Consider the following 22,500-nt stretch of genomic DNA (forward strand, 5'->3'; position numbering starts at 1 on the left):
TTTCCATTCGTTTTCGAGTATATAAAAATAGAGCTTGTCTGATCTTCACTTCCCGATGAAAGATATCATAAACAAAATGGAACGAAGAAACTATGGTCTTGTTCATTTTGGGAATAGAATTAGATAGTATTGAAGTCTAGAAATTGTTTTCACCTCTTTTGAAACCAACAGTAAGAGGTATATAATGCTATGTTCATTAGTCCTTTTCTGTCGGCGGCCTGTTCAACTTTTTTCCTTGCCAGTAGCTGCGTGTTTTGGGGACTCGTCTTCGCTCGTCATTTGAGTGGACTGGAATCCCTCATCATTTTCGCTTTCACTGCTTTGGGCCAGCGGTCCTTCGTCACTGCTTAGTGACCCAGCACGCACACGAATATCACGTGCCGGCTCCCTGAGGCGCTGGAGGAAGTCACGTGATCGGCTATCTTCACTCCTGCCTGCCTTGCTGTTGTGGACACCATACATAAAATAAATTGCCATTCCTGCAGAGCATAAAAATGCAGTAAGATGTGTAATAGACCTAATCGGCTAACTCAATGTTGTACCCAATTCAAATCCTCCGGGATTAAGATTCTTTGTGTGTTGTATTTGCATGATAATGTAGCATTCATATTTAAATGATATGGAAATACCTGGAACAAAACGTTTTATTCCCAAAGGGTTTGAATTGGGTACAACATTGAGTTAGCCGATTAGGTCTATTGTGCCCACATATAGACATTTGCTTTGCGAGGTTACAACTGCGACTCGACAACAAGATCAAGTCCGCCTCACAAGGTAGTTTTTAGCTCGATGTTACCATAATGACTTCCTTCTTTGCTGAACATTTAAATGAGTTATTAGTCCATTGCGGACTGAAACAGTGAGGATAAAATCACGTGTGAGTGAATAGAACATCCGCGTTCGCTTGTTCGAAAGATCAAGATCAAGTCCGCCTCACAAGGTAGTTTTTAGCTCGATGTTACCATGTTGACTTCCTTCTTTGCTGAACATTTAAATGAGTTATTAGTCCATTGCGGACTGAAACAGTGAGGATAAAATCACGTGTGAGTGAATAGAACATCCGCGTTCGCTTGTTCGAAAGGGCAGACACGACCTTTGTGTCAAAAACCTTTTATTGCTCTCACATAGGCGAAACATAACAAACTGCTAAAAAACGATTTCCAAGGGAACAAACTTGGAATTATTAGGTCGCTGTTTTCCTATTCAAATTGAATACTCTTATCGATAAATTTAGAAACGTGCACGAAAAAGGCAAATAATCAATAAAGGAAAAATAATGAATTTACAAGTTTAACATAAAATGTTGCAGTCTGACAGGGTCAAAAAGTGGTTAGTTCCAGATTGAAGAAAGCTGTGTGGAACTGTAACACCAGCCTTATTAGCTGAAAAAGCGAACTTACCAAGAAACATCCAGGCAGCGAACCGCGCCCAGGTCCAGCGAGATAAGTTTGTCAGCAAGTAAATGTTGATGAGGATACTTGAAAGGGGAACGAAAGGCACAAATGGCACCGCGTGAACAATCCGGATGCGTTTAGTGGGTAAAAGGAACAGTGTTACTAATGCTATTATAAAAATGAGCGACATGAGACAGCAAGCAAATAACACAATTCGATTCTCATCTAGGATGACTGACAATCCGGCACTTGGAGACACGGTCAACGAAAAGCCAAAAAAAGCAAATAAAAGACTCGCAGCTGCTACGCCGGCTATGCGATGAGTTTCTTCGCTTGGTTTATCACCAAACTTAGCTCGAAAGTCCAGTCGACCGTGATATTGGCTCGATGTTGAATGTATTGTGTCTCGTAGTTTTCCATAACAATCAACGCCTCCAGTTTCACTAATTTCATCGTCGTTTGCTTGACTGTCAAACTCTGACTCTTCCAATGGTCTGTATCTTTCCAATAAAACAGCCAAAGGGACCGCGGTGTATGCAAATAGTGTTCCTATCGATAGCATCTCTACCAAGTCATTGAGATTCAAGAAGAGCGCAATAACAGAGGCACTCATGCCACACAAAAGCGCAGCCCTCATAGGGATGCTCATTCTATTGTTTATCTTCGCCAAAAACTGAAATATCAGCCCGTCGTTTGCCATAGCGTATATCAAGCGAGTACCAGCGTATATAAAGGTCAGAAGAGCAGTTGACATTCCAAAGAAACCTCCGATCGCAACCAGGTATTTTCCAATGTGAAAACCCTGGTATGTAAACGCATCAGGCAACGGACTTGAGAAACTGAGTTTCTTATAAGGAATAATAAGAGTTAATATAGCCGCTGTTATCAGATAAATGAACACTCCAACGTAGGTGCTGACTGCATTACCAAAAGGAACTACTCGTTTAGGGTTATTAGTCTCTTCGCTTGCAGAGTTAATGATATCGAAACCGAGAAATGCAAAGTAAGACAATGATGCTCCTGTCATAATCCCATCGAAACCATAAGGAGCGAATTTTTCAAGTGTTTCCCAGTTACTTGTGTCCATGAAGTAAAAGCCAGAGAGCACTACAAATAATATTACCAAGAGGTTTATCATAGTTGAAAGACGCATAAACATTGCTGGTTTCCGCGGTCCTGTTGCCGATAGAGCGGTGAACATCAAAATAATAGAAAAAGCTATAAAATCAGGGAAACTTCGGAATCCTTTGATATTCCAGTCCGCCATATGTTCCGTCATAAATTTGTAAATTCGGTCACCACTGACAGAGTTAATAAACTTGCTGAACTCGTTCCCAATCAAAGCGCTAGCGAGGACATTTTCAAGAATAAGATTCCACCCTACAATAAATGCCCATATCTCACCAAGTCCTATATAGGTGTAGACATATGACGAGCCTGTCTTCGACACTCGAGCGGAGAATTCAGCGTAGCATAAAGATGATAGAATGGCAGGGATTGCTGCTATAACTAAAGAGATAACAATGGCTGGCCCTGCTGTATCTCGGGCAATCTGCCCTGTGGCCACATACAAACCAGGCCCAAGCATGGAGCCCATTCCCAATAATATCACATCGAGTATTGTTAAACACCGGTTAAACAACGTATCTTCATCTGTTAAATCATGTCGCCTTGAGCGGACAAGAAGCTTCCAGAAGTCGGTACAACTCATGTGTTACTCAAAAAGGCAATACTGGGCACACAGAAAGCAAAGCGGTTTGGGTAGCCGAGACAATATCTCGAAAATTGTGAAGCGAATAACTTTTAGGTTTGTAGCATTGTAGCTTCCTTTGATGTCGATTCACCAACTATTTTCTCCGATTCGAGCGTCGTTCCGTTTCTACTATACCTAAACTGTTATCCACTCATTCCCATTTGTGATTACCGTATTTTACAACTCTGATTTCTTTCATGTGACTGTTCTTCATCCAAACGGTCGCCTTGCCTCACATCCGTTACTTTTTCCGTCTATAAAGCACAAGCAAAACTTTAGTCTCTTTATGCCTCAATAAACACATTATTTCATGCCCTGTAATATTCAAGGATTAACTTATGCTTATTAGGTGCTGGTTCTTTTGTCTTTTCAGTATAGTATCTTGGATGTATTGTTGTCAAATGTGCAAACGTTTTTGTTAGCATTCCCTCCTTTTCTCAATACCTCTAAAGTTGAAGCAACAAACGCTTTTCTATCATTTTTGCTTTCTCATCAGTCATTAAACAATCGCCGTGTTTTTGGCCTTGATTGCATCACTTGTCTAAATTTATATTCCACCCTCTTGTACCAATTACCATCTTATTATCTAGCTTGCGTACAATACATACTACATAGACAAAGCACCTTTTGAGTTTTCAGGGGTTGTATGTCGCCCAAATGCCTTTAACATTGCCTCTGGGGTTTGTTTCGAGAATTTTTTGTCAGGAATCGCAATCATGGGAATTATGCACAATAGAACGCGGAAACACTGAGTGTCAAAAAAGGTTCAAAGACAAAGTAATTACGTCAAAGACAGCTTTGAAAATAGCAAACATTTGTTTTGACATTGCTGGTGTTGCCTAGTTTCAATTATGTATCGCTGGCATGATTTCAACAGCCAAAGTCAGATAGTTATTGGAGTTCCGTTGGTCGCTGAGAAAGTGCTTTATTGTGGATAAAATATCTGTTGCCATAAACTCGTTGAACTGAAAAAGAGTCTGATAAATGTAATATTTTCAAAAATATTTCATTCATCAAGAAAACGACATTCATCAATTATAATGTATATAAAGGACTTAAAAGCCGTTTGCTTTTTCGTGGTCTTGCCTTAGGCAGATACAGTAATAACGAGTAATTAGCCACCCGGCTTTTGCACTTGTTACGTGAACACTTCAGCGTTAAAAGAAAACAACGACGTCATTAGTTCCTTAAGGGAAAGTAGACCAATACGTGTACCCAGCAAATGCCGCAAGAGAGAATTTTGTGCTCTTTGTAACTTATTGCTCCACTGATTGCATTTTTTTCCTTGCGTTTTATACTTTTCCCTAAATCATTGCTACGAATAGTGCGTTTGGCTTTTGTCTTCAAACCAGGCTTTAAACGTAAACAGCGCAATGAACTGATAAGAGTTCCAAGAAAATACATTTGACAAAGACCAAGCATCGGGCCTAATGCGTGGTAAGAGAAAAAAGAGGATTTCAGAGGTGGCCTGATTTTTGCTTAGTAATAAAGAACGAGTACTTCTACAAAAACTAAAGCATGCGATTAAAAAGGCCAAATTAAGAACCAATTACTTTCCTCAAACAATTTGCCTTGTTTGCCTGGCCGGTGGAAGTTTGTTTTCTTTACGATACTCGACACATCAGTGTATGCGAGAGTTACAGTCCTGAAGCGAGGGGTTATGTGATTTATTCCCCTCGCTCGGGCAACGCACGAAGGCAATAAATCACATAACCCCGAGCGGAAGGCCAAAATCTGGCTTATTTTTACTTTGGCAATGATTCCTCAACAGACCCAGGAAAACACTGCATGCAAAAGGAAATCGTGTCCGATATCTTGCAAGGAACAAGAAATGATTCGTTGGCGATGGCAGGGAAAAGCGACGATGAGCCTCCAACGAAAAGAATTTGTGAAAGAAGCCAAAAAGAGGAAAAGGAAATTGAAACGTTTAATTTCACAAACTGTTGCGTTGTTTTTATCATTAATAAGTAACTGATTTGCAAGGATTCATGTGTTAGTACGCAAGGGGGTTATGTATTATTAGTATCACCCAACTAGTGGACTAATGCAAATCCTGCAATTTGATTGGCTACGCTACTAGAGGACTATTAGTAATAGTCCTCGAGTAGCGAAAAGCGTGACGCTTTCTTTCGTTTTATTCCCATATAAATATTTCTTCAACTTGCATTTGCTAAATTTATTACTGCCTTTTCTGTCCGACTAGTTGGGTGATACTAAAACAATTAGACCCTTCGCCCTCAAGGGCCACGGGTAAATAGCCCATTCGGCCTCGCCTCATGGGCTATTGAACCGTAGCCCTTGCGGGCTACGAGTCTAATTGTTAAATATTAATTAGCTGTTAATTTAGCCCCGCTCTTCAATTTAAAAAATAGGTACGCATTGCGTGCGTGTGGTAGTGCAGTAACTTGACGCAATGCTTTATTCCATAACTGTCAACTAAGCTGCGTTTTGTTTTCCAGGACGTATTGAAATATGTAAAATACTAAACCTAGATAGAAGAAAAACCTAGATTGAAGAAAATAAGTAGGAATCGAGAAACATTGGCTTCGAGGCTGACATGTTCAACTTCTTTTTCACACCAAGTTTAAGCGTTGAATGTCTGACAGTTTCCACGACTAAAGTTCACTGGGCCAATTTGCATGGAAACAAAAGAATACTAAAATGGCGGCCATTTTGGATTTAGGTGTATTCCCAAATAAATATTTCTTCAACTTGCATTTGCTAACTTCGTTATTGCCTTTTCTGTCCGACTAGTTGGGTGATACTAAAATAATTAAGGCCACGGGCCAATAGGGTCATTCGGCTTCGCCTCATGGGCTATTGACCCGTAGCCCTTGGGGGCTACGGGTCTTATTGTTAATTATCATTGGATAAAGCCTCATTTACACTTCCAAGTTGTCCTTGACAAATGGAAAATGGAAAAATATGACAAATTTTTCCTTGACAAGTGTCTTGTTCAAAAACTAGCATGCTAGTCAAGGACGATGTTTGCTAGTGTAAATTACCTGACAAGTGCACTTTGTCAAGGAAAACTTGTCATATTTTCCATTTACACTACCAAGGAAAACGTGCGTGTGTGTACAGTCGGCAAGTTTTCCTTTACAAGTGGACTTGTCAAGGAAAACTTGCTAGTTTAAATGAGGTTTAATTCCAACGTTTTGGAAATAGAAACTGCTTTATTATTCATCAGCGTCACAAATTCTTTCCAATTTTGGGGCTCATTTGTTGAAATTGAAGCACGCGTCCAACAGACCTGTTTATTTTCATGATTCCGGTGCGGCTATTAAATGACATTAGGATTTGAAAAGGCCTTTCAGCTTTGTTTTCCCTCTCACCTAACACACAGGTGGCTTCCGCTTCCCTATTTCCAATACAGATATAATTTTTTAAAAGACAAGTGGAGCGAAAATTGCGTGAATAAACTACAAGAGAAGACAGAGGCTATCAGTGAAATCAACAGACACAGAGTAGCCAATATAATCTACATGTTTACCAATCAGCAAAATTAAAGTAGTGTTGCCGAACGTACACTTACACTCGATGACTAAAAGATTTCGACATACGTGAAAACTAAGTTGCGATTTTTTAATGTTTCGTTTAATTCAGGAGAGCTCATCTTGGGCAAAATTTTTGAGCACAGCGCCGTGGGAATTTCAACACAAACAAGCTGATGAAATTTACATTTTTTCCTGATCGATCACAACGATGAAGATAAAAATAGTTTTCTTCTTTTAAGGTAGTCTTTATACTTGGCTGTTAAGTAAGGCTTAAGAGCGGCTAAGTTTTACGTAACCAAAAATGCGTGTGTGAAGGCCTAAGTAACATCCCAAGTTATTTTACTTTGCATCTCATTTAAGTCGGAAAGTTGACACGATACGATGCAAGTAAGAGATAAGTGACTTGAAAACCATCCTTACGACCGACTTGCGGTTTCTTGGGCAGCGCCAGGAGGTCCAAACATGTCAATCACAGCAGACTATTGTGTTTAAGTTTACTTGGAGTACTTGCATTATTTGTGTGTAATGCGTTAAGGAACAAAAAATTACTTCACTCGAGATTTTCCAAAGTTTACTCGCGATCTAGTGTAAAGACTATTTGAATGTTTTTCAATGCAGGCAGAAAAGTTGACCCGGTCTTTAAGAATAAAAATATTATAGTCGACTGGTGATTTTTTTTCTTGTTTATTTGACCTGTAGAATGTCTGTGGAATGTGAGCTTGCGTGACGATCTCCGTATCCTAATTTGATTTAAGGCATTTAAAAATTCGATTATGTCTGTTAATTTGACAATAACGCACTCAAACAGTTTTCATTCTCTTTTCATTAAGAAAATTAAGAAAGGAAAAAGGCAACAAGTGGGCCGCAAACAAACATCAAATGTTGTAATTCAAGAAAACCGTACATTAGTTTCGTAATTTACGCACGCGCTGCAGGCCTACAGATCTTAAACTCAATCACTTACTCACTCACTTACTCAGACAGCCCCGATGAAAGTATGGTCGTGCACTTATTCTAAGTACACTACCACAAAGACCAAAGCCGCACCCACCTTTTCAGATAGATAATAACGGGGTTATAAGATTTATTTCCCTGTGAAAAAACAAAGAAATTCGAGCGAATTCAAAATAAACGACTGTACATTCCGTGACACATCTTAATGCGGTGTTCTACTCATAATAAGTTTTTGGCTTATGCGTTAATAGTAATATGTAACATGTTATTGTTGAAAGACTAATCATCATCTGGATGGTCTCCTTATGACCTAAATAGCAAATTAATCCTTACCAGAGGCGAAACGGGAAGTGAAACACAGGAAAATTTTGCTTGCATAGTCCCAACGTTGAAAATTTTGTCCCTAGCTGGTAAATAATGTAAATTGCGTAGCAACTGTCCAGGAAATAAACTGGTGTGAATGTCAGTGGTGGACGTTCAGGGAAAATCGTTAGGTCACGCTCAAAATTATTGTAACATGCCCTTTTGTGATCATTTTATTATTTCACGAAAGGAACAAACTCGCTGATCTTGAATCATTTGTGACGTACGTGCTTATTTCTTTGGAGTGGAAGAATACACGAGGTTTATTGCAAATCCATGGCCTACTTATGTAATACAGGGCACCTTTGTTCCAGCTTGTGATAATCAGTCGCTTTAAAAACAGGGTAAGGCCAAAACGCATTCCGATGACGAAGCAAAAAAACAAAATCGAACTATCGTCACAAACAAAGCCTTTAAGCTAAATCTAGCGTCAATTCCGACCAAACTCCCCCTAACACGCTCCGAAATTTAATCGTAACTTAGAGTGGATCGTCCTCTACAAAACGTAGAACAAAAACAATTGCCACGTGACTGTGTTGATAGATAAAGCGTAGCGAAGTTAAAATGCTGACGTTTCGAGAGTTTTTTTAGCCTTACAGTTAGAAGGACTGGTTCGCTTAGATGTCCTCGAAGCTGAGCTCCGTGCACACATCCTCTGTGTATTAAAGCGGCTGGTATGTGTATTATAGGGCTTGGTACATTTCCAGAGTTTACTATTTCTCTTTTTTTCAGAGCTGAGGATGTTGATTCTGAAGTGGTCGATGAACTGAAAAAGAACGAGGGATTTGTTTTCAACAAGAGACGAGGCACCGCTCATCTATTCAGGTACTGAGCAAAGGCCTTGATTTTTCCTGTTCATCTAAGTCGAATGGCGTCAAGTTGTTTAAGCCAGTTTCGATAGCGGAATCAATACTTGCTTTTCACAGTGCGTTGTTTTCCTAAAACCTGGTTTTCACTAGCGACGCAAGCACTAACGTAAGCATAAGAGTGCTTATTTCACCGTGAAATCTGCTGTCTGGCCAATTAAAGCATTCATTCGAGATTCCCCGCGTTTCAGCATTTGAACAAAGTGGCGGATGCCGTGGTTGATTTTGATGCAAATGTCGACGTTAGTTTTCACTGGCATAAGCTACTTATGCTTGTGGTTGCGCTTGTGCTTGCGTCGCTAGTGAAAAGCAGGCTTAAAGGACTGGCCATTTCACCCGTTGTTTGCTTGTGACCTCATCAGTGAAAGGCAGCGTCTCCTTTTCCCGTATGATTCATCGTGTTCTGATTCTCATTATCTCAAAGGGGCTAGGTCACACAATTTTAACTTGCAACTTCGTGACACTCCTGAATGCATCATAATGAAAAACTTCTCGTAGCTCAGTAGAGGCCACATGATGATGAATGCAAGTGCACTTACCAATGCGCTGACCCCGCCCTCCATCTCTCCCCGATCATAAAAATTCCCACCACCCTACATTTTTGTGGTAGTGCACTGCACTACACATCATGTCACCGGGTTGTAAGAGTGTAAGTCCGTGGTGCCAATAGGCCCGCAGCGCGTTCATAAGTCGCGAAAATAAACAAGTCTGTTGGAAGCGTGCTCGTTTCAACAAAATGAGCCCCAAAATCGGTAAGAATTTGTGACGCTGATGAGTAATAAAGCAGCTGCTATTTCCAAAACGGTGGAATTACCTGGTGATAAATGACGTCGTCTAGAAGATTAAATTTTGGACTTTGCAGAAACAATGGTCAACCTCAAAAGTTGGGCGATTGTGATCTTTGTGTTGAATTCGCACATTTCTTGTCAATCTTTAAAACACTTGAAAGAAAAAAACTCAACTAACAAAAAACAAAAAAACAAACCCGGTGTCTTGCCATCATTTTGACACAGATGTATCCTTTGTTTCGCTAGTAAACATGCTAGGTAACTTGGTGACACTCGCGCCCGCTGAATTCGATGTCACTTTCGATTTTGCAATTTACATGTGCAGCCAAAAGTACAATAGAAAAATTGAACGTAGCAAATATCTCCCAAAATGTTTTCGCTAATGGTAACTTTTAATATTCTCGGTTCAAAATTTAAGTTGTTTTCATGTCGCAAATTTTATTGCTGATGGCAAAATATTTTATTCTCGATCGACAATTCCAGAAAACGTCCTTCTGCTCTTCCTAAAAACTCTGTATCAATATTTACCCTTGCATCAATATTTATTTTGTACCTTGCTTACTTCGCATTTTTGAGCGTTAAAATAGAATTTTCGGTCCGGTTTCTGACGGCAAGTCGTATATTTTGACGTCTCCCATCCAAAGACTAACCCCGCCGGAAAGGGCTTAATTTCAGTGGACTTTTGTCTTAGAAAACTGTCAGACGATCAGAGTGCACGCTTAAACTTGTGATGCAAAAGAAGTTGTAAGGGAACTTGAAAATGATCAACATGTCAGCCTCGAAGCCAATGTTTCTCTATTCCCTTTTATTTCTTCAATTTTTCTGGGTTTAGTATTTTACCATGTCTTCTCAGGGGGCTATTCACCAAAGACATCTACCATGGCACTATAATGATATACAGTACCAAAACAATATCGTGTACCATTAGAGCTACATATTACGCAAAGATAACTTGAATCTCCTGGAAGTCAAAACGCAGCTCAGTTGACAGTTGTGGAACACAGCGCTGTGTAACTGCACTACTACACGTACGCAATGCGAGCCTATTTTTTCAAGTTTTTTCAGGAGTCCATGACTAGGAGCGAACAACTCCTATGCTACGCCTATGTCATGGCATTATTACAGACCGATCTACTTTGAGACTAACTTTTCCTAAAAAACAAAAGCAGTTCCGGTGCGGTGGTGCTATGAGATGAGATAGATAGGTTATTTATTTGCAATCCAGGAGTTGAATTACGTCATATTTACATGGTAAAAATATAGAGTGAAACACATAAAATCATTACATAATAAAAGGAAGAAAATTAGATCTACAAATGCAATAAAATCTTAAAACACTTAATTCATAGAATGCAATGAGCCTTAATCACACGGCGGCCATGTTGATTCCCGAGGGATTGAAGAGTTTTGTTTTCGCGCACGGAAACTCGTTCCTAAACATTTCAACTCGAGGCTCAGGGTACGAAATCTAATGTGTATGGCCAGTATGGCCGCCGCGGGAATAAGGCCCATATACATTATTCCAAAATGGCCGCCATTTAGATATTCTTTTGTTTTTATTGAAATTAGACCTTGATGCCTCGTTCAAGGCAAAATATTCTTTTGAATTTGCTGCTCAAGAACGAGGCATCAAGGGCTAAATTGAATCAAAACAAAAGAATATTTAAATGACGGCCATTTTGGAATAAGGTCTATAAGGTATATACTAAGCTTAATCCAATACTGTTAAATTGGAGTCAGAGATTATAAGCCTTAAGTGCGTTACAAATAATAAAACTTTGACGAAATCTCTCAGTCTTGAAGAGCGGGTTGAACTTATGTGACTTCCTGAAGTTGTAACATTTGATATTTTGAGTGAGAAGTAGACTCCTGAGCTTACTGTCTTTGTTTCCTAAAATGTTCTTGAAAAGTTTCTCCGTCAGGGCTTGTCTTCTTACTGACAGGGCGACAAGACTTGCCTTAACAAGCACTTCTTCGTAAGAAAAACATGAAAAGATATACGCATTGCCCTCTTTTGCACTGCCTATTTCTACATATATATTCCGTTGGCTTCTCCTGTTGGGATCAAAATACGTTTAGTAACCAGTTTACCCTACCTAATTGCAGCGCGGATGCCCTGGATGCTTTCTTGAAAAGGAACAGTCTTACCCACGTGATTAGGGCACATGAAGTGCAGCAAGCTGGCTTTCAGGTTAGTTATGGTGAGTTAAGAAAGAAGTGGAATACGCCAGAAAACACACAGGAAAGTAAAGGAACCAAAGGAAACGAAAAGATGTTGATTCGTCCTTGTTGCAGTGTGAGCCCAAACCGACCTTTCTAGCCGAATTTCAGGGGCCGAGGACAGGCTGGGGTGGGGCTATAGCCCCCCACTTTTCTCCTACGTTGTTGTTTTCTCCTAAACCTCTCCCCCTCCCCTTTCACTTCCGTGATCCTTACCAAAACCTAGCCCCTCAGTTTCAAACGTACTCCGCGGTCCCTGAATTTGCCTCCATTTTGTGTTGAAACGCTGGAGTCCAAAACACGTTAAGATTTTATTTCCTACTAAACGAGTTGAGGTTATTCTGTGGCAGGTTCTGAGAAAATGTAAATACTATATTGGATCGGTTTGTGAAAAATGTCATACGAGGCAGAAGCTGAAAAGGGAGCGTTGGAGAGGCAGTTGGGTGTCCATTTTGGGCTCATTGACACGTAAATCCTGCAATGTTCCATGAATGGGAAATGTAACAGATTAAACACACAGAGATTCGACTCGTTGCACGCCATGTGCTTTTTTATAGGCATGTCTAAAACACAGCTCACATTTTACAGGTCAAGACTAGAAGTCCCTGCTCTACTGATCAACAGCTAAGACGACATTTTCCGCTAGACCTGAAACAACATTTTTGTAGAGTGATTAGGGCTAGCAACACTTCTGGTGTTAATAGTCTATTTGTCTGTAGCACAGTCACATGTTCACTGACCTGTGTCTTTCTGTTCGACACTCTGCAGTTACGTAATCAATACCACAAAACGTGCAAGACTAAAACAACTTTTTAAGGACGCTCCCTAGAGTTTTAGAACCGCGCGCAAGCTGGGCACTAGTATGGCGTGTAAAGCCTGAACCGCGCGTGTTTTTCTGATTTTTGTGACGTCAGCGTGACCAAATCTGTAAAATTACAGTCAAAACTGCTCAAACGTTCCTCTGACGAGCGGATTAATAAGTTCATTATTGCAAATTTGATTTCAGTAATCATTTCAATAATCTTTTCGTCAGATGAATAATGCAAAATTCAAATCAAGCCTCAATTTTGATTGGAATATTGCTGACTTTCGGTTCCAGGCCGGCGTGAGAATTACACAGGTTTACTGATTTGCATAATCTGTCATAATCTGTCAAACAACGGTCATTTCACTTTAGCAACATTACTTTTCTATAATCTTACCAGTAACCTTAAACTTGAGACACTATGTTTTCCAATCCCAAAGATTGGACAGAAAAATGAATTTAAAAAGAAAGGCAAATACAACCTTGGCAGATTATGCAAATTGTACACCTGTCAAATTCTCACGCCAGCCTGGCACCGGAAGCGAGCAATAATCCAATCAAAATTCGAGTTTTGAAATGAGGCTTGATTTGAGTTTTGCATTATTTATCCGACGAACAGATTATTGAAATGATTACTGAAATCAAATTTGCAATAATGAACTCGTTAATCCGCTCGTCAGAGGAACGGTTGAGCTGTTTTGACTGTAACTGCTAATTTTCTCGCGTCTCCTTCGGTAACAATTTTTTTGAAAATTGGCTCAGTTCTAACCACATACAGTTCCCATCAAACACCCTATATTTGTTAAAATCTGTCAGAGCTAATCTAATATATTAAGAAAAATGACAATTTACAGAATATTGGCAAAACTGTCGGAACGACCTTGACTTTTTACCACTTCAAAATGTCAAATGGTTACAGCGTCGCACCGGTATCGTGAGGTCACGAGTTCAAAGCCCGTTGAAGTCCTGAATTTTTCAGGCTTCTTTGCGCAATTGCAAAAAATTGCGTTCATAACTGCGAGGATCATAGATTCACTTGATTTCATATCCGCAGTTCATATATAATTCATTTCATATATCATTTCATCGTTGATTCATTCCTCACGGGAACATTGGAACCCACAAATGACCAGCTCCAAACGTCAGTGGCTTCATAGCTCAGTTGGTTAGAGCGTCGCACCGGTATCGCGAGGTCACGGGTTCAAACCCCGTTGAAGTCCTGAATTTTTCAGGCTTCTTTACGCAATAGCCCTTTTCACGGTTAGGTTTTCTCATTTGCATTACAATGTATTTAGCATGTATGAGAGGCAATTTCGGGCTATTTTGTAGTTTTAACCCGAAATTGCCTCGCACCCACTTTAGATTACATTGTAATGCAAATGAGAAAAACTAACCGTGAAAAGGGCTATTGCAAAAATTGCGTTCATAACTGCGAGGATCATAGCTTCACTTAATATCATTTCCATTGACATGTGTGGCAAAGACTAAAGAAATTTAACCGAAGGAAGGTATAAATGTTATGGAATTTAGACCAAAAATAAGAATACATCTGCCTGCCATTGGATATGATGTTGCCATGGTAACGGCCATAATCCAAAAAATTGACACCCCTAAAAGAAGTCTTATTTTATCGGTACCCATACTAGTAAATCTGGTAAATTAACTAGGTTTCCTTTTGTAACTCGTGCCCTGTATTGAGGGTATTCGCAAATACTCTAGGGAGCCACCTTAAACCCCCATGCCGACCAGAGAAAACTCGCCGTGCAAAATGACGAAGTTAGAGCTCGAAAGAACAAAATAAAGTGTGCAGTCCAAGGACCGAGCCGTCAGCCCATGAGCTAATATAGATGTAGGTGATGTGCAGGCATTCATTAACGAGTTCTTTTTCTTTTCTCTATCTTCAACGGCAGGTTCAACAGAAAGGCAAACTTCTCACTGTGTTTTCGTCGTCACAGTATTGTGGCGGGTCCAATGAAGCTGCCTGCATCTTGGCACACCAGAACAGACTGCGCATGATTCGACTAGATACCACGTAACTCCTAAAGCACATGCTAGTCTTACGTTAGTCTCTTTGTACTCGGAAATGCTTGTGGTAGGAGTAAGACATCCTTCCCTCGTATGCATGTCATAAATTTGTTGAGTTTCAGATTTCTAGATACATTTATTTAATAGAATTTTTACCACGTAAATGATGTTAGTGTTGAAATAATGCTTAAAATTATAGAGCTAACAATGTCTAGCCTAAAATGTGGCTTTTAAGATTTTTTAGGGACCTTAAGCAACAAAGATGGCGATTAGGATGAGAATTTCGAGAACTTGCCATTCTTTTCCTGACTACGACATGAAATTACCAAATTTAGCGAGGGTACGTGGCTAACGCCCGACAATAATTTTTCACTTCTCTTGCTTACTGTCAACACCGCGTATAACAAGTTTATGGGCCATTTCCGAATTGCTGTTTGTCTCGGTTTCGAAGTGAGTCTCGGTGTTCAACTGTTAAAAGGGAAATGAGTTTGGATTTGTATAAGAATACGCAACTCGTTACCATTTGAATGGTTGTGCACCAGGACTCGCTTTGAAATTGAGGCATGCAGCAACTCGGAAATGGGCTAATCCAGGACACTTGGCATACAGTTTACATGCGAAACAACTTCTTCGATGCCCTGGTTTCGTAAGGTCCCCCACTGAAATTCGTGTTGTGTTCGTGAACAAGTTTAAACTCCAGATATTTGCAAAAGTTCTATCTTTTATTCACATGTTTTAAACCTCAGCTCAAACTTGTGAAACTGGGTCTATAAGAGAATTTACAACAATGTCTTAAAAAACGTCTGTGATACCAACTTGATGAACCAAAAACAATTCGTTCAGCGACACAAAAAACAAAGAACAACTAAAAAATGCAGGTTGTGTTTTTCTTATATTCTGTAAAGTAAAATGTATGCTTTAATGTTCTGTGCATGAGACCACAATCCTTTAATAAAATTTGTTGTTTTGCTATCTCTGACCGAGCATGGGTGTGTTTTTATGAAGTGGAACCTGTATAGTACAACAGCAGTTTGATCGTAGGTTCCGTTTATGCACGGTACAAGATGAATTTTCTTTCAGTTAAATTTAATTCACACGGAACTGGCGAACCGAGTTTCTGCCCATACACGGAGTGCCTTCTCACAAAATCCAAAATCGTGCCAAATAGCTGAGTTACATATCAAGACCACTCCTTCGCAGTACAAAATAGCGACGGTGAAGATGTTCACGTCGCGCCGCTGCTTTTTTGCCGTACCGCCTAAAACACTCTCATCCAATGTTGGAGTTAAAATTTTGAACGGCAAGACGGGGCTGAGGCTGTGGCTGAGGCATTATTGTGCGACAGTGGTACCACCGCTGACAATTTTGCCCGTCATCCCCATGGTCTTGTCACGGCATAGGTAACCAGCGCCAAGAATATTAAAAGCAGTGACAATGCCAAAGTTTTCTCGCGCGATTCGCCTTGGTAAGCCGTGGTCAAAGGAAAGAACAACTCTTCCTTGCACACATCTCTGTAACATATTCCACTTTGATCTACCGTCCTGTGAAGTTAAGAACAAAGAAAAAATGCCAATTCAATGGGCTTCTTGCAACAGTAGTTACATGGTTGACAACATGCTGCTGGAAATACATGGATTGCGGAGGTTGATAATTATGGATTTTGTAATTTACAGGAAATTTGTCTGTCCTCCAGTTACGTTTGAATATTCAAGCATTACAAACAGAAGTCTTATTCTTACACTTCAGCTCGGCCAGGATTGATTTAGATAAATTAACAAAGATTTAAATATTCTGATTTGCTCACAAGGCGAAGAATTGTTAGTGGTTTGAAAATACAAGGATTTATATACAAATTACTAAAGTCTGATTGGAAGGTTAAGACTTTCATTCCCACAGAAATCCAAATTAAATATAATACCCTCAAAAACTTGTGCTCGGAATTGAATTAAGTATCAAAGGCTGAGTTGTAGAGTTAGAAAATCTGTTGAGATCTACGCGTGAGCGATCCTCGCTCTTCTCCATTCTACAACTCGCACTTCAAGTATTTAACAATCATTCCATGAGCGCGCGTTGGCTATAACCAGTCTCATATCCAACAAGTGCGAATGAAATAATTGTTTTACTAAATTCCTTAAACTCCAAAAGTTTGGAAATCCGAGCGAAATCGAAAAAACGTGATGAAGATGGGCCCTTGTGGTCAGACAGGCTCATCACAAACAACATTTCTTGCCTTTTCACGTACTTCTAAACGTCGGAATCGGTCCAAACTTTCCACAAAAAGGGGGTTTTGTTTTTGATTTATTTAGAGATAAATTTAGCTTTCTGGCGAAAGAAAATGTAGTGCAATCAATTGCCATATAAGGTCAAACTAAGGTATATGAGCTGATAACCGAGATTGAGTGAACCAATCAGAGCACGAGAAATGCATTAATTATAAGTTATTACATGGGTTTAGATGACGGGCATTGGAGCATGGGTAAGTCTCTGCAGTTACCATATGCTAATGCGACAAAATTTTGACTTCAGTGTGGTCAAAGCTCTCGCAAGCGACCAACTAGGCTTGACATTTTGGGTGGTCGCTTACGGAAGGTTCGACTGTATATACAAATATTTCATCGAGTTCTTTCACGGGTGCAAATGAGGCCAACAAATTGACCTGCTCACAACTGAGTGGCTTCATAGCTTAGTTGGTGGAGCATTGCACTGGCATCGCAGAGGTCATGGGTTCGAATTCCATTGAAGTCACCTGAATTTTTCAGGTGTCTATAATTATAGAGACATTTACTTAAATTGTCCAGATAAGTGCGACGATCACTTCTCTATTTCGTTGACAACCAGCAATTTACAACATTATTTACTGCTGTCAATCAGGCGGTCAAACAAGCAACTCTGACAGATTCAGTTGCTGTCGTGTTTGTCATTGAAGCGTACAGTGAGTCAGCTTACCTTTTGACTCGCTGTGGTTTCTCAGCAGGGACTTTAATGAAAACAACAGAGCTCGTTACCATGAAATACTGGAATCGAGGTTCATACTGCCTCGTTCCCGTATTGTTAACCTTCGAACCTGTCGCGGCAGATACACTTGCCTCTGGTGTCACGGGTGAGCTTGCTGTTGATATGTTAGATAAGTTTGCTGTTTGCGTAATTGAGAAGTTCGCTGTCGAGATGACAGGTGGGCTTGCTACTTGTGCAGCGGATGAGCTTGTTGTCTGCGTCATTAATAAGCTTGGAAATGGAGTAACGGATAATCCTGCAGTGAGATTGATAGGTGAAATTGAATGATTCACGGGGTTTTCACTGACCGACGGTTCCACAGCTGATGAAGTAAGAGAAGGACTGGGTAGTACGTGTGAACTTCCGGCGTCAGTATCGTTGATGAAACAGCTCAGGCCGAAACCGCTGACACACTTGAAGTGCCATGTGCTGTACTGTAATCTGGTATCAGTATACAAAAAAAAAGCAGTCGAAAGACTCTCTTGAGGTGCAGAAACATCAACAGGACTGTTGAATCTTAAAATGAATTGAGCATCCTTTTTTCTAAAATCCAAAAATGGATTTGAGTTCAAAGTATAGTCGGAGTAAATCCTGTCAATTCACTATTTCCCCCATCTCAAATTGCAATACGTTTTGGGGGTTTTGGGGGTTCTTTACAAAAAAAATATATAAGTTATTTACTCTTGGAACTACTGTATCATGCTACTGTATCATGATATCCATTTTTTTTAGTCAATGTACATGTTCAATGAACTTCAACTGCCAGCGAGAAAGCTTTCAGTGGGCCTTTTTCGATACATTAAAATTCAGTTTGAAAGAGAGGTTTAGAGGTGGATGATATGCAAATATTTTTCACATTCATTCCAACGTGTTTCTATTGTTCTCGTCCTCACTGCCTCACTATCAAACAGAATATTTGATATTTCCAAAATGACCTATTGGCACTTGCTTACTAAGAGCTGAGCTTCAAGTCACTTATTACTTTCATTATAGCATTCTTATATTTACTGATCAAACCGACACAAATTTCTCACTATTTAGCGACAATGGTTCGTACCGATGCTGACCGTAATTGCATTCTTGTCGCCAGCGGTAGAATGAAAAGTGGTAGAAAGTTAAATTAACTTTGCCTTTGGTTTAACCTTTGCCGCATACGAGCGACGCAGTTTTTTCCTTTATCAACAGAACTTTTCACCTGATTCTAGTTCCTACTATTTCCATCTGAGGTACGCCTCCATATTTCCCCGCATCCGTCACGAGCATCTCAATTATAAGTCCACTGAGAATGCCGGGACAATTTCCTTCTTCCGAGGAAGCCTCCACATTGTTAACAATGGGTTCTCTGGAATCGAAAAAATGCGTAAATCTTGAAAACTTCCATTTATCAAGTACTTTAGATACGAGTATAAACCATTAGTAACTTCCAGTAAAGCTACAAGCGAAGAACTTTAACCGGCAAAGAATGAAAAAGAAACCCTTGGTTTTAATATGGAACATAACTAAATTTTCATTACCAAACTATCCCATAATATAGAATTGCTTGAAAAAAGACTATAAAGAACATTCCTATTCATTTATTTATTTATTCATTTATTTATTTATTTATTTATTTATTAACTTCGGGGTTTAATTAACACATATTTTACAATAATGATAAATGCATAGCATTTAAAACTTGCAAAAAGACCGTTTATTCCAAGTGATAGAATAACATTCGGCCCACATATCCGTGCCCCCCAAAAAAGAAACTGCAGCCATGTTGATATCTCTAACGAAGCCTTCGCCGATAAATTGAACTCTTCTTATTAAAACGCTGATGACTGACCTCCTAAAAGTAATCGTTATGAAATCTTTGCTGGCTGGTATGAACCGGAGATAAACAGCAAGGTTATTCAAGCTTTGACAAGCGGTCTAAGAGTCTCCCTTGTCGAAAGTAATGTCTGGCTAACAGGTAAACAAGCTTTGAAGAATCATTTGCCGCGTTGCATACATAAGCAAATATATTTGTCAACTTAAATTGTCTAATTAACATTTTTAATAGCTTATGAAACATCAATCGATGGCTGTATGTCTCATAAAAATTACTTTTGATAACAAACTTTCTTATTCGACTGTCTGCCTCGTAGGTCTTTCATTACAAAAACAACCGATGCTCATTAACAGTGACCACGAAAAACGACTTCCATTACATTACATAAAAGCTGCATGTGAAACGAGCTTGACTGGACCACGCGCAATATCAAACAGGCCCGGGTTGCTCGAAACATGGTTAACTCTAACCAACGTCAAATACCATGGAAACCTAAAGGTTTTGATAAATCTTAAGCAACGGTTAGCGCTAACAAGGGTTCGAGCAACCGGACCCAGGATGCTTTTAACTTACCTTATGACCGGAAGCCAATCATTTGAGCTATTAAGCTTAGCGTTACCCCTGCGACCAATATCCGTTGCCTGAATTAGACGATTCTGATTGGTCAATACTAATTCCCTCAATGACGTGCAGTTACGCATGTCATCTAAAGATAACCGCAGTAGACACCCAGAAAAAGCGTCCACGCCATAAAGGACTGGAGTGAGAGCTGAATCGGCGCACAAACTGTTGGGACCTGGGGACCACAGTTGGATTTTTCCAGATGTGACCTGGAAACAAAATGGAAAAAAATGCGTCAAGAACTCAATTTTAAAAACCTGTAAAGGCTAACATTTTCTACCATTCGCTTTAAAACGAACCTATCCCATAATTTCAAGGTAGGCCCTTACTCTATCAAATAGAGGCAAAGAACTTAATTCAACGAAAATGAACTTTCTTGCGTTCAAGGGAATGCGTATGAGGCAAAAATGAAATATTTCCGCGGCACTAGAGCAGTGGGGACTGTGAACAGTCCAGTTCAAGTGCATTATGCATGGATTTCAGAGAGGGCTGTATAAGGGCCTTATATCATGTCAACTAGTCATTCTAGATCGTCACTTCGTTCAGCTAACGTTATTTTATAATTTTTGTTGGTCACTTATTTTGAAATATATCATTCGTTATCTTTCACGCGACTTTTTTCCTAGTCCAATGTACGTAGTTACGTTCGTATCGTGTAGCTTCGTAGGATGGGCTGTTTGGAGATTGAGCCATGGTTCTTACCCAGGTTTCCTGCCGAGTTTTTTTCTTCTCCACCGGGGTTTTTTTTTTCTTGCCTCCGTCTGACAGTATAGTGTAAAGTGTCCCTCATCTCTAATTGTTGTAGGTTGTAGTACGACGTATCGTTACATTTCCCGGTGGTCGCGGCCGAAACCAACAAATTAAATCTAATGGTTTTTCTCGTTGTGTACTGCGTGGTGGAGCCGTGTTTAATTTAACAGATACGCTACGATATGTCTTTCAAGAGTTCCGTTCTGTTTTGTTATGAGTGTTAGTCGTCAGGTTACGGGGAGAAGCAACTGCCTTTATAGAGTGTCTTCGCATTCAACTTGAATAAAGGGTTTGTTGTCATTTGGAAAAGCTCCTGTCGTTTACGGCAAACTGAAGTTCTACTAGAAGCCTTTTCCTTGACATTTTTTAAGGACGTTTGATTATAAAGTCGACGTTTGGAGTCTCCATAAGCCGTTAGAAAGAGGAATATAAAAAAATAAAATTAAGCGAAACGAATAAATACATTAACGTCTCGACCTAGCGTAAAAGCTGGGTCAACAACGTACGTATACCTCAGGCACCGTGAAATCTTTCATTCTCTTATTATATTTCAAAGCCGTTCATGTCAATCCAGTTCAGTATAGGAAACTTGGAAAATAAAATTGTTGAATCTGAACAAGACAGAATAATCGCGAACTGAACACTTTAGATAACGCAAAGTTGTATTTTAAAGCGAAGTTTTCTTCGCTGCATTAACTTCTTATTTTTCTAGTGTCGTTTCCCTTTAAGACAGTAATGATCTAAGGACCCTAGTATTGGCAACAGTACAGTTTAATAATACAATTTAAGGTAGTACTTACTTGTCCTGAACTGTTATCCAGGTTGCGACTCACAACAGGACGACCACGCACGTATCCTGGGTTCCCTGAGCGCTGAAATGGAACCTGGCTGATTGTAGAAGCGTTCAGTCGTGGCGAATGAAGAAACTTGACAGAAAAGATTTGTCCAAGGGTGTTTGCAAAGCTGTCAGATGTTGCAAGACCTGACATTGGTTGGAGTGAGGAAAGTTGAACGTTCCCAAGCGTAATTTTTGCTGTAACTGCATCAACTTGTCTTTGACGCCATTTGAATTCATAATCAACTTTGACAACCACGTTCGAACACGTCCTTGAAGTTCTGTCAAAAGTCGGCGAAGGCGGTAAAGTTTCACCATCATCAAACGCACATCTTTGAAGCATTGGAATTTCCATTGAGCGTCCATCGAATAATGATGACGAGTTACTCGTCATCGAGCCAGTTGTCATGGTAACATAAGGCGAAATATCCCCGCAGTAGTACAGTACTTTACTGCTAGCAAGTTCAGGGGGTGCCCCTACATTATCACTCAGTTTTCCCTGGGCTAGTACTGCTGGAGGTAGTGAACAAGCAGGCCGGCTGAGTCTTAAAGGCATTAAATAATTCAAAGCACTCCATGGCGACTGTGAATTACATAGAGTCTCATCCAGCTCTAGAACGCAGCGAGACGAAAACTCTTCAAGAAACCTTACTGGTGCGGTTTGAGAGCACAAGCGGTTAAACACAGTCTGTGGCAAGCTTAGCACGCCTCCAACATAGTTTGCATCTGCATCAGTAACAGCCGTTTTGATCGTTGATCCCGCCGTGTACAAACCACCTGAAAATGTCGTTTGACTTTGTTCCCTTTCTTCAAAGCTAAAGGGTT

The 22,500-nt window shown here is 39.9% G+C and overlaps 3 protein-coding genes and 1 non-coding gene across 9 annotated transcripts in view; 2 read left to right on the plus strand and 2 right to left on the minus strand.

Moving 5' to 3' along the window:
* Positions 1–3,682, minus strand: part of LOC138045774 (high affinity cationic amino acid transporter 1-like) — a 4,766-nt gene extending 1,084 nt beyond the window's left edge. The window contains exons 1-2 of the mRNA XM_068892393.1: positions 1,401–3,682; positions 1–479 (exon numbers count right to left, since the gene is read on the minus strand). The exon at positions 1–479 is cut by the window's left edge and continues 1,084 nt beyond it. Of these exons, the coding sequence (XP_068748494.1) occupies positions 223–479; positions 1,401–3,105 (1,962 nt within the window). The 5' untranslated portion in view covers positions 3,106–3,682 and the 3' untranslated portion in view covers positions 1–222. The remainder of the gene's footprint in view (positions 480–1,400) is intronic.
* Positions 1–15,639, plus strand: part of LOC138045773 (uncharacterized) — a 44,964-nt gene extending 29,325 nt beyond the window's left edge. The window contains exons 15-17 of one of the 2 annotated variants that reach the window (XM_068892391.1): positions 8,694–8,786; positions 11,722–11,806; positions 14,551–15,639. In XM_068892391.1, the coding sequence (XP_068748492.1) occupies positions 8,694–8,786; positions 11,722–11,806; positions 14,551–14,676 (304 nt within the window). In that variant the 3' untranslated portion in view covers positions 14,677–15,639. Of the gene's footprint in view, positions 1–8,693; positions 8,787–11,721; positions 11,817–14,550 lie in introns of both variants that reach the window. The other variant, XM_068892392.1, reaches the window with a different exon arrangement.
* The window catches only part of LOC138045771 (uncharacterized), a 39,031-nt gene continuing 31,899 nt past the window's right edge, over positions 15,369–22,500 (minus strand). For all 5 annotated transcript variants that reach the window (XM_068892385.1, XM_068892388.1, XM_068892386.1 and 2 more), the window contains 5 exons: positions 21,641–22,500; positions 20,043–20,299; positions 18,855–19,001; positions 17,612–18,100; positions 15,369–16,206 (listed from right to left, as the gene is read on the minus strand). The exon at positions 21,641–22,500 is cut by the window's right edge and continues 244 nt beyond it. In XM_068892385.1, coding sequence (XP_068748486.1) covers positions 16,038–16,206; positions 17,612–18,100; positions 18,855–19,001; positions 20,043–20,299; positions 21,641–22,500 — 1,922 coding nt within the window. In that variant the 3' untranslated portion in view covers positions 15,369–16,037. The remainder of the gene's footprint in view (positions 16,207–17,611; positions 18,101–18,854; positions 19,002–20,042; positions 20,300–21,640) is intronic.
* Trnaa-ggc (transfer RNA alanine (anticodon GGC)) lies at positions 17,338–17,410 on the plus strand. Its single transcript has one exon. It is a non-coding gene; the product is annotated as a tRNA-Ala (tRNA).

Source organism: Montipora capricornis, chromosome 4, assembly GCF_036669925.1.
Source record: "Montipora capricornis isolate CH-2021 chromosome 4, ASM3666992v2, whole genome shotgun sequence".
Taxonomy (NCBI): domain Eukaryota; kingdom Metazoa; phylum Cnidaria; class Anthozoa; order Scleractinia; family Acroporidae; genus Montipora; species Montipora capricornis.